Here is a 14,739-nt window from a genome sequence, read left to right on the forward strand (position 1 = left end):
ATGAGTTTGGGAGATGTGCATTGGACATTAGCACTTACAGTGTAAGGAAGGTGGAGCAACAATGATAACAGCATGAGGGAACTTGTAGTGAGTCTGTGCCAAGTGCCTTGCCAAGTGTTTTGCCTGGACTGAGCCTCATAACAAGGCCGGCGAAGAGGGACTGCCACCATTCCTATTTCGCAGACATGGAAGCCAAGGCACACAGAGGTTAAATATTTGCTCAAGGTCACAAACTAGGTAAGTCATGGAGCCAATATCCAGTCAGACTGCCTCTAAAGTCCACTTTCTTAACTGTCACTGGTGATAAGTACAAAGATGATCACAAACGCACATTTAGAATTCCCAACATTGTTCAAGGCTCTGTATTATGATTTCCATCCATTCTCAACACACGGTAGATGTAACAAACAACGACTCTTGGCCTTACTTGTTAAGATTAGTTATAAAAGCTGTCATTTTCTACATGAGTTACACTCTCTAGGAAATCACCATCTGATTAGAAAGCATCACCTTCTAGAATTATCAACTTTGACCTCTGCATTTCAAAATGATGGACCACAAAAGCAAGAGACAGAGAGGCTGGAAACAGACACGATGGGGTGACCCTCCAGGAATTGCTCTCTTCACATTTGTATCCCTAGCACCAGACTCTGCGACAGGCACACAGTAGGTAGGCACTTAAAAGTTTGTGGAATCGAATGGTGTTTGTGGGAAATGTTTCTACCCTCCTCGAAAACACAGATGAAGAAAGAGGAAAACAAAAGAGGCAGGGAGAACACTGTAAAGTTCATTTAATGAACTGTGGGACCTGCTGTGTGTGTGTGTGTGTGTGTGTGTGTGTGTGCGCGCGCACATGCACAAGGCACTGGGCACACAGCATGCTGTTTTTGAGAGCCAGGATGGGAACTGCCAGCTGAGAGATGGGGTGATCTCCTGCCTACCCAGTGGGAGTATAAGATGGCACCACTTTTCTGAAAGACAATTTTGAAAAAGCTTTTAAATACATTTACTTTTTTTTTTTCTTTTTTTTTTTTTTTTTTTTGCGGTACGTGGGCCTCTCACTGTTGTGGCCTCTCCCGCTGCGGAGCACAGGCTCCGGACGCGCAGGCTCAGCGGCCATGGCTCACGGGCCCAGCCGCTCTGTGGCATGTGGGATCTTCCCGTACCGGGGCACGAACCTGTGTCCCCTGCATCGGCAGGCGGACTCTCAACCACTGCGCCACCAGGGAAGCCCAATACATTTACTTTTGGTAAATATATTTGATTGGTCTAGTAATTTCACTTTGCCACAAAGTATGACTGCATAAGAAAGTAATAATACATATTCAATCATTCAACAAGGATTGACTGAACACCTATCAAGGGCCAGGCATTGTTCTAGGTGCTAGAGACATAGCAGTAAACATAAAAGAGTAAGTCTCTTCCTTCCTGGACTTTTTACATTCTAATGGGGGAGACCAATGGTAAGCAAATGGACATGTAATACAATGTGTAGTAATTAGATGTACGACTTCTGAAAGCCTTTGAGAGGGTAGGGGGCGATACTTGAATGGAAATCTGAATAAGGTGTGGGAGTGAGATATACAACTACCAGGAAAGAGATGTTCTAAACAGAAGGACTAGCAAATGTAAAGGCCATGAAGCAGTAATGTGTTAGGTGAGTTTGAAAAAATATCACTGGAGGCCTCTTTCATATCCATTAGGATGGTTATTATCCAAAACACCGAAAATAACAAGTGGTGGGAAGAATGTGGAGAAACTGGAATGACTGAGTATTTGTTGTAGAAATGTGCAATGGTGCAGCTGCTGTGGAAGGCAGTATGGCAGTTCCTCAAAACATTAAACATGGAATTTTAATGATACAGCAATTACACTGTGGGATACATACCCAAAAGAACTGAAAGCAGGACTCGAACAGATATTCATACACTCATGTTCCTAATAGCACCATTCACAACAACTAAAAGGTTGAAACAACCCAAATGTCCATCAAAAGATGAGTAGAGAAACAGAATGTGTATATACATATGGTGAAATATTATTCAGCCTTAAAAAGGAAGGAAATTCTGATCCATTCAACAAAATGGATGAAACCTGAAAACATTACATTAAGTGAAATAAGCCAGATATAAAAAAACAAATACTATATATTTGCATGTTGTATGAGGTACATAAAATAGTCAAGTTCATAGAGAAGAAAGGTAAAATAGTAGTTAGCAGGGACTGAGGGGAGAAGAGAATAGGGAGTTAACGTTTAAAGTTATGGAACTTCAGTTTGGGATGATGGAAAAGTTCTGGAGATGGATAGTGGTGATGGCTGCATATCAATGTAAATGTACTTAATGCCACTGAATTGTACACTAAAAAAAATGTTGACATGGAAAATTTCATGTTATGTATATTTCACCACAATTAAAAAAAAATTATAGGACTGATGTGGTGTGGCTGGAGCCCGGTGAGCAAGGGAAGAGTGGTAGGGAACATGCAAGAGGGGCATTGAGGGCCCCAAGGGCCAGGGAGGGCCTTCAGGCTTCATTCTAACACTGATGAGAAGCCCCTGGGGAGCTGGGAGCAGAGGTAACACAATCTGATTTACCATCTAAAGGCTCACTCTGGCTGCTGTGCGAAGAGGCTCAAGGGGGCAAGAACAGAACTAGGAAAAGGATTAGAAGGCCATTGCAGTCACCTAAATAATCCCTGAGATTAATTCAGAATCTCTTCAAGGTTTGCAAGTGGCATTAATCCATGACCTACTCTTCATCTTGGCAGGCTCTAGGGCCCGGCCCTGTACTGTGTGTGTGCGCACATACACGCAAACAGGCACATGTGCATTAGCACATAAGATCCTGGGGCTTACTGCCTGAGATTCTAGGAGGAGACTGGATTCCTGGGGCGTTATCCTCTCCCCCGGAGAACTTCCACACCAAACCTGGGTCCTCAACTCAAAGCTTTCCTACAAGAAAATGATACCTTGCCCCACCTGTCCCCCTTAGGGCTGGATGGGGAACAAAAACATCTACCTTTGGGACTTGCTGACTCTCTAAATTCCCGTGACATATGTTCTTCTTTGTTTTTATTCTGTTTTGGTTGGTTGTTTTTATTGTAAAACATATATAAAATAAAATATATATTAACATAAAAGTTACCATTTTAACCGTTTTTAAGTGTATAGTTCTATGACATTAAGTACATTAATATTGTGCAACCATTACCGCCGTAAGTCTCCAGGACTTTTTTCATCTTGTAAAGCTGAAACTCTGTACCATTTAAACACTAACTCCTCATTCCACACTCACTCTCCTGCCCCCGGAAACTACCATTCTACTTTGTGAATCTGACTACTCTTAGGAATCTTGTACAAGAGGAACCATATAATATTTGTCCATTTGTGACTAGTTTATTTCACTCAACATCATACCCTCAAGTTTCATCCATATTGTAGCATGTGTCAGAATGTCCTTCCTTTTCAAGGATGAATAATATTCCATTGTATGTATATACCACATTTTGTTTAACCATTCATTTGTTGATGGCCACTTTGGCTGCTCCCACCTTTTGGCTATTGTGAATTATGCCACTATGAACATGGGTGTACAAATATGTTTGAGGGACTTCCCTGGTGGTGCAGTGGTTAAGAATTCGCTTGCCAATGCAGGGGACACAGGTTTGATCCCTGGCCCGGGAAGATCCCACATGCCGCAGAGCAACTAAGCCCATGCGCCACAACTACTGAGCCTGTGCTCCAGAGCCCGCGAACCACAACTACTGAGCCTGCGTGCCTAGAGCCCGTGCTCTGCAACAAGAGAAGCCACCGCGGTGAGAAGTCCACACACCGCAGCAAAGAGTAGCCCCCACTCTCCACAACTAGAGAAAGCCCGTGTGCAGCAATGAAGACCCAACACAGCCTAAAGTAAATAAAATAAATAAAAAACAAATATCTGTTTGAGTTCATTTCTTTTGGGTATATACCCAGAAGTGAAATTGCTGGATCATATTGTAATTCTATGTTTAATTTTTTGAGGAATTGTCAGACTGTTTTCCACAGCAGCTGCACTACAAGCAATGTACAAGGGTTCTAATTTCTCCACATCCTCACCAACACTAGTAACTTTCTGTTTTTGTTTTTCTTTAATAGCCATCCTAATGAGTATGAAGTGGTATCTCACTGTGGTTTTCATTTGCATTTATCTAATGACCAGTGGTACTGAACATCTTTTCATGTATTTATTGGTCATTTATATATCTTCTTTGAAGAAATGTCTATTCAAGTCCTTTGCCTATTTTTTCATTGAGTTATTCGGTTTTTTGTTGTTGAGTTGTGGTTGTTTTTTTACAATCGTTTTAACATGAAAAACCATTCTCGGCTCATGGCTCATTAAAAACCAGGTCATGGGCCATTTGACCCCTGAAGTCATAGTTTGCCCAACTCCCTCGTTTTACATTTGAGGAAAGTCAGGCTCTGAATGAGGCCCCAGATCTCCTGATTCTCAAGCCAAGTTGTTCCAGTGGGCTCTTAGCTGCTACTTCCTTCATTCAACAAATATTTATTGAGAGCCTACTCTGTGCCAGTCACCAGGAAGGGGATGCTACAGAAGTGAATGGACCAGACCTGCTCCTCAGAGCTAAGAGTACAGAGGGGAGTAAGGCATGAGATAAATAATCACACAAATGAATATATGCTTGCAAACTGATATAAGTGCTGGAAAGGAGAAGTGGCTGCTATGAAAGTACAATAGGCAAGGCCTCTCTGAGGAAGTGCCATTTAAGCTGAGTTCTGAAAGCCAAGTAAAAGTAACCCAGGTTAACAGAAGGGGAGAAAGAGTGTTCTCGGCAGAGGGAAAAGCATGTAAGAAGGGGTAAGAAATTCTATTGCATGTTTTATTAAAAGTGCAATAGGGTTTTAAAGGAGCACCAAGATTATTCCATTTTCCGTGAGTAGAACAAATTGGAGGAGTGCAACAGAGTGGAATAGAATAGACTGGAAGCAGGGAAATGAGTTGGCAGGCCACTCTAATCATTCAGATGGAAGTTGATGGGCATTTGGGCTGGAGCGGTGGTGGTGGAGATGGAGATTAATGAACAGGTTTGGAGATTATTTGAGAAGTGAATTCATTAGGACCTGGTGATGGACTAGATGCAAGAGTGAGAGGATAGGGAGGTATCAAGAATGATTCCAGGGGACTTCCCTGGTGGTCCAGTGGTAAAAAATCCGCCTTCCAATGCAAGGGACGTGGGTTCGACCCCTGGTCAGGGAACTAAGATCCCACATGCCGCAGAGCAGCAAAGCCCGCACATCACGACTACTGAGCTCGCACACCTCAACAAGTTGCAACTACAGAGCCCATGCGCTCTGGACCCCACGCACCACAACTAGAGAGAGAAAACCTGAACACCACAACTAGAGAGAAAGCCCGCGCGCCACAACTAGAGAGAAAACCCGCACACCACAACTAGAGAGAAAGCCCACGCGCCTCAAAGAAAGATCCCACACGCCTCAACGAAGACCTCGCGTGCCACCACAACTCAAAAGACCCAACGCAGCCAAAATAAATAAATAAATATTTTAAAAATCTTTTAAAAAAAAGTCTTCTTACCTATCCCTTATCTCACCTGAGTGAAAACTGAATCCCAACCTCACTGTGCTGCTTAGACCTTGGCCTCTTGCCTAGACAACAGCCCCACCTGACCCCCTAGTGGCAGCTCCTCTACCCATCCCCTACTTGTGTCCTTTCTGCACACTGATGTTGAATATTTTCTTTAAAATCTGATTATGTCGGGCTTCCCTGGTGGCGCAGTGGTTGAGAGTCCGCCTGCCTATGCAGGGGACGCGGGTTCGTGCCCCGGTCCGGGAGGATCCCACGTGCCGCGGAGCGGCGGGGCCCGTGAGCCATGGCCGCTGAGCCTGTGCGTCCGGAGCCTGTGCTCCGCAACGGGAGATGCCACAGTAGTGAGAGGCCCGCATACCAAAAAAAAAATCTGATTAGGTCACTTCTCTGATTAATATATACATCAGTGGCTCTTAATTGCCTTCCTCAGGAGTTCTCAACTTCGAGGTTCCAACACACTGGCTAGATCTGGTGTGAAGTGTCCAAAGTAATTTCTCACTATTAACGAAGTACTAATTAAACAATTTACAAATGTAGAACACTTAGAATAGTGTCCAGCACATAGTATTATATAGGTGTTAGGCATTATTAATAGTGAAAATTTAAGACTTATGAGATAGGTGTAACAGATGCTTTTGGTGCTGTGTATACATCCCCATGGCCCACTTCTGATTTCAGCTGCAGCTGCAGGGAACAGTTCTGTACAGGCTGACAGTATCCCTCCTCAAGGGCCCTATGGGTCTCCCTGCTTTTCTGCCCCAGAGCTTCCTCTTCTCACAAGCTCTGCCGATGAGCAGAGCAGCCTGGAGGTACAAGGGCATCTGCAGGCATTAATTTCCATCTGGTGACTTATCTGCCTCCCCTTCCTACACTGCTACAGCTACCACCATAATCCAGGAGAAAGTAACATAAATCTTAATTACAGCTTGATCAGTGTCCCACTCCCTGACACATCTATCAACGCCTTCCCGTGAAACTCTAGGTCATCTGCCTTATCCTTCTGATCCTCCTGCTTTTGGCCCACTAGCACATGGTGAGAGGGCAACACCTGAGCATCTGCTACTTGAAAAGCGTCAAAGGGCTGGGATGTAAAAAGAAAATAGAGATGGCAGAGTCATAGGTCACACTGCCACGGAGGGTATGAAAAAGGAATGGAGGAGCCTTGAGACCTGGCCTTTCTTCCGCCCTAGGCTCTAAGCAGAGTTAAATCAGCCAGCAAGAGAGAGACAATGAAGCTCCCCCTGCCACAGTTTAGATAGAAGCGGAATCGAAGGCTAACACCGCGCAGGCGCATTTAGTAGGCTAGGGTTGTCTCACAGACTCACCCGCGGCTCCTTCTAGACAAGGGCCACGGGGAGAGCACAGTACAGTTCCCCGCGCTAGGAGCCTCCCTCTCGTGCCCCCTCTTCCTCGTGAGGCCCTCAGACCATTCAGGAAAGGTCTGGGAACCCACCTGAGGCCGTCGGGCCGCCCCTCGCTCCCCACTCAGGGCCCGGCCGAACGTGGAAAGCTGGTGGTGCCAGCCTCGGGCGAGGCGCCAAGACGGGAAAGCCCGCCAGGTCGCTCGGGATCGGCCCTCCTCGCCCCAGTTCTCACCTCTTTGTCCGTCGCCTTCTCCTCGATACCTAATAACGCGTACAGGTCCATCTGTAAGAGCTCCTTGGTCACCGCCATGGTTCCAACCCTGACTGGATTAGTACCACAACTCCCAAGAGCCTAAGCGTGTGGGGATTCCCGGGGACTATCGACCCCAAGCCTGAGGAAGGCGCTTAGCCTCCTGGGAAATGTCGTGATCTGAACTAGGCTTGACTGCCTCTGAGGGAAGCGGGCACTAGTGAATGAACTACGACTCCCAACAGCCCTCGCGTCCGCCGCTGGTGCTCTCGGGCTGACGTGACCTTAGTGATTCTCCTGTCGGAGGCCTTGGTTGGCCCGCGCGAGTGGGCGTGGAGAGTAACGGCGGGGCTGGGTGAGGGTGCACGGGGTCCTGGATATGAGCCGCAGGAGCTCAGCTCCGCCGACCGCGCCGCGCCGCGCCGGCAACCACGATGGAGAATAGGTGCTACGGCTGCGCTGTCAAGTTCACCCTCTTCAAGAAGGAGGCGAGTCTTCTCTCCCCGGGGGCTAGAGGGCTAGGGAGGACGCGGAGTAGAGGGAAACGCACAGGACTTGCAGTCCGCAGGCTTGTTTTTACGGGCCGTCTCCAAGTGTGTGGTTTTGATGAAGTCACTGAGCCTCAGTTTCCATTTCTATAAAGTGGGGCTAACACTCCCTCGCTTTCGGGGTTGGTGTGAGGGTCCAGTGAGGTGCTGGAGGTGAGAGTTCCCCATAAACTGTAAATTGGGCTCCTGTCATTTTGGGAAATCTAGGCTTTTCTGTCTGCCAAGTGTAGGATCCGGCTGTTTCCTTCCCTCCACCCTGCTTCTCCACAGCCTACTCTCCATCACACCATGCCCTTTGCTCTCTCTGCTCTGAAACCGTCACCAGCAAGCCCTTCCCCGGTTTCTTGAGTTAGATTACTGCCCTTTCTCCTGCCCCAGGGCACCATGGCAAAGTCTCACTTGTCCTCAGGCCAGACCTGCCAAGTTTCCCTGGTAAACTGCAGGCTTCCTCAGCCTCAGTTGTGACCAGGAGATAGGAACCAGATAGGATGAATGAATAGCAGGTAGGGAAGCAGATCCATGTAGCACTCAGAAACCTGGGTTTTGGAGTCAAAGTGGTCAGGATCCAAATTTGAGCTCTCCTGTCATTCATGGGTTGACCTTGGTTTGGGCAAGTCGTGTAACCTCTCTGACCCCGTTTAAAGTAGGAATAATAATGGTGGTCATCAGGAATAAGTAAGATAGTGTGTATAAATTGTGAGGATTAAATCAGGTGATGAAAGTTAAGTACTGAGTTTAGTGCCTGGCACACAGTAAATGCTTAATAAACGGAGGCTGCTACTGTTACCATCCCATTCTGAGTCAAGCCTCCTTTCATCTCTGCTAGAGCAGAGAAGGCATGGGCTCTGCACTGTTTCTCCTTTTTGAAGAGTCAGTGACCTGAAGCATGGGGCTTTGCCTATTTGTCTTTTACACTCCAGTGTCAGGGAATTGAAGACAGAGTAGAAAGCATGGGAATTTTGCATGAAGCTTTCGAGATTTGAATAGAATACTGGAGACTGAGGAATCACCCCTGTCTCTCCCCAGTCCTTAGGGGCCCCACTCCTCATCCTCCTCCCAGCAGCTGGTCACAACTCCAGTGTCTGCTCTCTGTGTGTGTTTGGAGAGTCCCAGGGAGGAGCCTGCAGGGGCAGGTGAGAGGTAGACCCCTTGCTTCATGTTTCTTGTAGTACGGCTGTAAGAACTGTGGCCGGGCCTTCTGTTCCGGCTGTCTTAGCTTCAGTGCAGCGGTTCCCCGGGCTGGAAACACCCAACAGAAAGTCTGCAAGCAGTGCCATGAGGTTCTGACCAGGTGAGAAGCCAATATGATCGAGGGTTCAGCCAAGCATGGCAGCAGGCAGATGGCCAGGCCTCACAGCCTTGTGCTCTATGTCTAGAGGTCAGCCCAGGAAGTGTTTGGGGTGGGGGACACTGATAGGCAGATGGCAGGTGACTTCTGACACCAGATTTCTTCTCTATAGAGGATCTGCTCCTGCCAATGCCTCCAAGTGGTCACCACCTCAGAACTATAAGAAGTAAGTGCTGAAGGGACAGAGACAAATGGGGATGGGGAAAGGACAAGGGAGCCATAGGGTAGGAGTCTCTTCCCAGCCTACAGATCAAATGAGCACAGGATCAGGAAAATATCTACCTCTCAGGCTCCTGACTGCCCTCTTGGGCTTAGAAAGCAGCTCACCCGTCCTTTCCCCAGAAAAGATTCTTGGTAGACCTTGCCCTCTCATCTGGACTCTCCCGTCGGTCAGCTGGGTTGGGCTGCAGGGTGACATGAGCAAGCGCCACAGAAAATTGTCTGTTGGAGGCCTCCCTAGCTGCCTAGAAATGATTTGAATGGGAAACAGTGAGTGCCTTCACCCCTCCCTTCTGCATTCTTTAAGAGCCTCTATCTCATATCCTGCCAGGCGTGTGGCAGCCTTGGAAGCCAAGCAGAAGCCCAACACTCCCCAGAGCCATGGACTGACCCAGCAAGACCAAGTCATTGCTGAGCGCCTAGCACGGCTCCGCCAGGAGAACAAGCCCAGTGAGTGGGGGCAGACAGGGTGGAAAAGACACTATTCAGGGCTCGTGGGACTAGGATTCCTCTGGATCTTACAAGGCTTCTCTATGCCAATTGCAGAGTCAGTGCCCTCGCAGGCAGAGATAGAAGCCAGGCTAGTTGCACTGAAGGATGCACCCCAGGGTTCCATCCCTTCCACCCAGGAGATGGAGGCACGGCTTGCTTCACTGCAGGGCAGAGTTCCACCTTCTCAGACCCCCCAGCTGGTGAGTGCTGTGGCTTTGGAGGGATGGAGGCCCTGGGACGAGGACCCAGTAGAAGCCCAGATACGTGTATGCTTAGATACTTTGCAGGAGTACCTCCTGCTCCTGAGGCCTGCTGCCAGACCAAGGAACCAGGGACAGGCAGCAGGATTGGGTGGGGCAGGAAAGAGTGGCCTCTTGGTCCTGCTGGGGACGGCCAGACCTACTTGATTACGTGGGCTCTGGAATTGTCCCCTTTCCCTGAGCTTTGGGAACTCCTCAGTATCCACCCCTGACCTAAAACTGTTCTGAGCCTTATGGTGCGGCTTCCTGCCTACGCTGCTCCCCACTGAGGTTCCCTCCTCTGAGCAGGCACATCAGCCACCAGACACCAGGACCCAGGCCCAGCAGGCACAGGATCTGCTGACAGAGCTAGCAGCGGAGGTGGCTATTGATGAGAGATGGGAACGAGGAGGCCCAGGTATCTTCTCCACCTAGCTTCCCCAGGGATCTGCCCCCCCCACCCCGACTCTTTCCCCAGGTGGGAGAGGCTCTGCTGCCCACGCTCTGGGAGGTGAACATCAATCAGAGAACAGTCAACATTACAAAGGCTACCATTTATTGAGTGTTTACTCCAGTGGGAGCCAGTGTAGGCCTAGTGGATAAGCATGTGGGCTTTAGGCTTAGACAGTGATTCCCTTTTCTACCACTTACTAGCTGTGTGACCCTCGGCATGTTACTTGACCTAAGTCTCACTTTCCTCATCTGTAAAATGGAGGAATGTGTGGTAAAACCTACCTCACAGGGAAGTCATGAGGAGGAAATGAGCTAATCCAGTAGTGCTTAGGACCCTGCCTGGCTCATAGTAAATGCTTAGTGAATGTTCTCTACAATCATGATGATGATGCTAAAGAGGAGGAAGAGGCTATTTACATTTAGTTGAAATTAAATACAATTTAAGAGTCAGTTCCTCAGTGGTACCAGCCACATTTCAAGTGCTCCGTAGCCACAAGTGGCTCATGGCTACAATCTTGGACAGCACAAATACAGACATGATATGGAATGATCCCATCATCTTAAAAAATTCTTTTGGACACTGCTGTTCAAAAGCTTCAGAGCAGTGGTTCTCAACCATGGATGATTTTCCCTCCAGGGCCCATTTGGCAACGTCTGCAGACTTTTTGGGTGTCACAACTCATAGGGTACCACTGGCATCTAGTGAGCAGAGGCTAAGGATGCTGCTAAACATCGTACATACACAGGACAACCCCACAACAAAGAATTACAGGCATGCCTCAGAGATATTGTGGGTTCAGTTGAATACCACTGCAATAAAGTGAGTCACACAAATTTTTTGGTTTCCTGGTGCGTGTAAAACATGTACACGATACTGTAGTCTATTAAGTGTACAATAGCATGTTTAGAAAAACAATGTACATACCTTAATTTAAAAATATTTTATTGCTAAAAATTGCTAACCATCATCTGACAACATAGGGCTGCCACAAACCTTCAGTTTGTAAAAAAAAAAAAAAAAGGCAGTATCTGTGAAGCGCAATAAACTGAAGCTCAATAAAACAAGGTATGCCAGTATCCTGTCCGAAATGTCAATAGAACCAAGATTAAGAAACCCTGCTTTAGAGATACAATCTCACTGAATATCCTCAGTAATCCTATAATAACTGTTATTATCCGTATTTGATAAATGAGGAAACTGAGGCCTGGTGAGCTTAAGGAACTTGACCAAGGTCACACAGCTATTAAGTAGCAAAGCTGGGACTTGAACCCAAAGCTGTCTGACTTCAAACATCTTACTCTGAAACTCTGAGCTAAAGGGGACCATGTCAGAGCCACACCCACTCTGGTAAAATTCTTCCTGCCTAGTGACGTTCAAGACCTCAGCTTCCCTCATGTCCTCTCTGCGCTGCTCCCTGGAAATGCTGATTCCAACCTGTAAGGCAGAGAGCCTGGCTGGACCTTGACCTCCCCATATCCTGCTCCTTTTGGGCAGTGATTCTCATAGCATGGGGCACCCACCCTAAGGGCAGCATGTTAAAATATCAGGTGGGTGGGATGGATATAATTGAAAAAGAAATGTCTAAGATTACTAGTTTTTTACATTTGGGATAATGGAGGAAATACTAATTTTATTTATAATATAAACCACAGGAGATATTGTTGAACAAAAAGCTGATAATCTGTGGGTTTTTTTTTTTTTTTCCGGTATGCGGGCCTCTTACTGTTGTGGCCTCTCCCGTTGCGGAGCACAGGTTCCGGACGTGCAGGCTCAGCAGCCATGGCACATGGGCCCAGCCGCTCCGCGGCATGTGGGATCTTCCCAGACCAGGACACGAACCCGTGTCCCCTGCATCGGCAGGCGGACTCTCAACCACTGCACCACCAGGGAAGCCCAATCTGTGTTTTTTTTTAAAACGTTGAGAAACGGGCTCAGTGGTTTCTGATGAGAGATCCTGAAATGTCTGCCTCCCTGAATGCATCACTCTTTCCAGCCGCCTCTATCCAGAATGACCTCAACCAGGGGGACCCAGGGGCCCAGAGCACCAGCTGCAAGGGACAGGCCACCTGGTCCCTGGAGGAGGAGAAGAGGAGGCTGCTGGCTGAGGCAGCAGTCACGCTTCGGGAGGAGAACACAAGGCAGGAGCAGATCCTGGCCCTCGCCAAGCGCCTGGCCGTGCTGCAGGGACGCGACCCCGATAGAGGTAGAGGCTGGGGAGCAGCCAGTCATTCATGTCCACTGGGCAGTCCTCCCCACTCTCACCCTCAGGCCAAACTGCACAGTGGCTGTACTCCCTGCCAGGCTGAGTCAGGGGCTGGGGGTCCCTGTGCCCAGGGGTCTATCGAGTTCCACCGAGAACCACGAGGAAGGTGCTGGGGCAAAGCAGTGGATGAGGAACAAGTGGCAGCCATCAGGGGGCAGGGGACCCTGGGTCCCTTCAGGTACGGAGCCTTCTGTTCATGCCCTCCAGCCCAGCATGGTGGGGCAGGGTCTGATCAGAGTGGCTGCAAAGGCTGCTCAGTTCTGGAACACGTGCCACTGGAAACCAAACCTCTGCTGGGGGCAGAAGTACAGCCACTCAGGTGAGCTCTCAACCTCACTCCTCTTCCCCTGCTCCCGTCTCTCCCTCTTCAAGTGACCCTACAGGACTACCGCCTTCCAGACAGTGATGACGAAGAGGATGAGGAGACAGCCATCCAGAGAGTCCTTCAGCAGGTCGGCCCCGCCTTACCCACCCGACCACCCCTTGTCCTGTCCCTGCCACACTGCCCCACCACCCACCTGACCCCATTCATTCTGCCTCCGCTCTGGGGCTCGATGGCTAGTCACTGTGCAGCTCCTGTTCTAGCTGGGCCCCCCTGCCCCTGTGACACAGACCTGCCCCTGGGCCCTTGAGATGGGGTATCAGCAGCCACGGACAACATAAAGGAAGATGGGTTGAGAGCTCAGGCCACAGAGCGCAGAAATACTGTGTGTTGGCGGGGCTGCCTGGAGTGGGGAGCTGTACCTCTTCGCCCTGTCCACAGCTCACTGAAGAAGCTGCCCTGGATGAGGCAAGTGGCTTTAACATCCCTGCAGAGCCAGCTCTCCGACCCCAAGCCCAATCCTGCAGGGCAGAGCCTGAGGTGAGGAAAACCCCAGACACAGACCCCCAGGCCGCCACCACAGCCTCCCTCCCTGCCTGGCCGACTGTTCCTCCAGCCGCCCTCCCAGACCCCATCGGGTACCTTATGTCCCCCATTCCTCCCTGGTCTCCAAAGGTTCAGGCCGTGGCCGCCAGGCCTGAGGCTGAGGAAGAGGAGCTCCCCTGGTGCTGCATCTGCAATGAGGATGCCACCCTGCGCTGTGCTAGCTGTGACGGAGACCTCTACTGTGTCCGCTGCTTCCGGTGTGTGCAGGTGGAATGTTCTTTGGGGCTGGGAGAGTTGCGGGGCCACCTGTGATCCCTGACCTCTATCTATGCTCCACAGGGAAGGCCATGATGCCTTTGAACTTAAAGAGCACCAGACATCTGCCTACCACCCCCAGCATAAAAGCTGAGGGAACCCTGGTCCTCCCGGAAAGGCCATCCTACAGGAGTCACACAAGCTGGGGTGCCCTCCAGGGCATCTGATGGGAGAACATGTCAGGCTAGACTGCTTATGAATGCGCCCTTTCCTGAGCCTCCGTCCCTGGAAGGAGGAAGGATTCTCCATTGGAGACGATGACTGGAGGAGCCAGAGGGAAGGCAGAAGTCTGGAGCCTCCAGCATTGAAGTCTGGACTAGGAGTGAGAGGCATGATGGGAAAGACCAGCCTGAATCCAGGGAGGAGTCCTGAAACTTGCTCAAGGGTCCAGGGCCCTCTACTGGCACTTAGAGCATTTAATAAAGTATGTTGATTCATTGGACCCAGCATCTTTTATCTATAGAACCCTGTGGGCCCTGAGCCTAGGCCTTGGAGAGGTGGCAAGAGCAGAGTAGGCTGTAAGTCCAGTCCTGTAGAGTGAGGAAAAGGCTTGAGCCATCCTGCAAGCTTCTGCAGGCAGGAACAGTCCTGGTGGCCTCATACGCAGTAGGCATGAATATTCATACTACTGAACTGAACTGAACTGTGCATCCTGCTCTGGGCAGCCCAGCTTAGCCCCCAGGCCCCACCATACTCAAACACTGCATGCACAAGCAGTGAATGCATACCCTGCTTCCTGCCTTACTCCTAAAGGATGCCACCTCCAGGGCTCC

At 49.3% G+C, this 14,739-nt stretch overlaps 2 protein-coding genes across 6 annotated transcripts in view; one reads left to right on the top strand and one right to left on the bottom strand.

The window, feature by feature from the left end:
* The window catches only part of DNAJC17 (DnaJ heat shock protein family (Hsp40) member C17), a 38,430-nt gene extending 31,130 nt beyond the window's left edge, over nucleotides 1–7,300 (bottom strand). For both annotated transcript variants that reach the window (XM_082848684.1, XM_082848683.1), the window contains exon 1: nucleotides 7,203–7,300. In XM_082848684.1, coding sequence (XP_082704810.1) covers nucleotides 7,203–7,280 — 78 coding nt within the window. In that variant the 5' untranslated portion in view covers nucleotides 7,281–7,300. The remainder of the gene's footprint in view (nucleotides 1–7,202) is intronic.
* Nucleotides 7,301–7,568: 268 nt separating this feature from the next.
* On the top strand, nucleotides 7,569–14,385 carry ZFYVE19 (zinc finger FYVE-type containing 19). 4 transcript variants are annotated; one of them, XM_082833540.1, is made up of 11 exons: nucleotides 7,569–7,708; nucleotides 8,938–9,059; nucleotides 9,229–9,282; nucleotides 9,667–9,785; nucleotides 9,882–10,027; nucleotides 10,376–10,484; nucleotides 12,514–12,723; nucleotides 13,156–13,235; nucleotides 13,547–13,645; nucleotides 13,781–13,908; nucleotides 13,991–14,385. In XM_082833540.1, the coding sequence occupies exons 1-11, from the start codon at nucleotides 7,655–7,657 to the stop codon at nucleotides 14,058–14,060; spliced, it is 1,191 nt and encodes a 396-aa protein (XP_082689666.1). In that variant the 5' UTR covers nucleotides 7,569–7,654; the 3' UTR covers nucleotides 14,061–14,385. The 4 variants fall into 4 exon arrangements, 3 of the variants coding, with proteins under 3 accessions (XP_082689666.1, XP_082689665.1, XP_082689667.1); XM_082833541.1 differs by lacking the exon at nucleotides 12,514–12,723 and having other exon boundaries at nucleotides 7,620–7,708; XR_014325995.1 differs by lacking the exons at nucleotides 10,376–10,484; nucleotides 13,781–13,908; nucleotides 13,991–14,385 and having other exon boundaries at nucleotides 12,514–13,235; nucleotides 13,547–13,590.
* Nucleotides 14,386–14,739: the final 354 nt, after the last annotated feature.

This window comes from Leucopleurus acutus (assembly GCF_964270905.1).
Source record: "Leucopleurus acutus genome assembly, chromosome: 1".
Classification (NCBI taxonomy): Eukaryota; Metazoa; Chordata; class Mammalia; order Artiodactyla; family Delphinidae; genus Leucopleurus; species Leucopleurus acutus.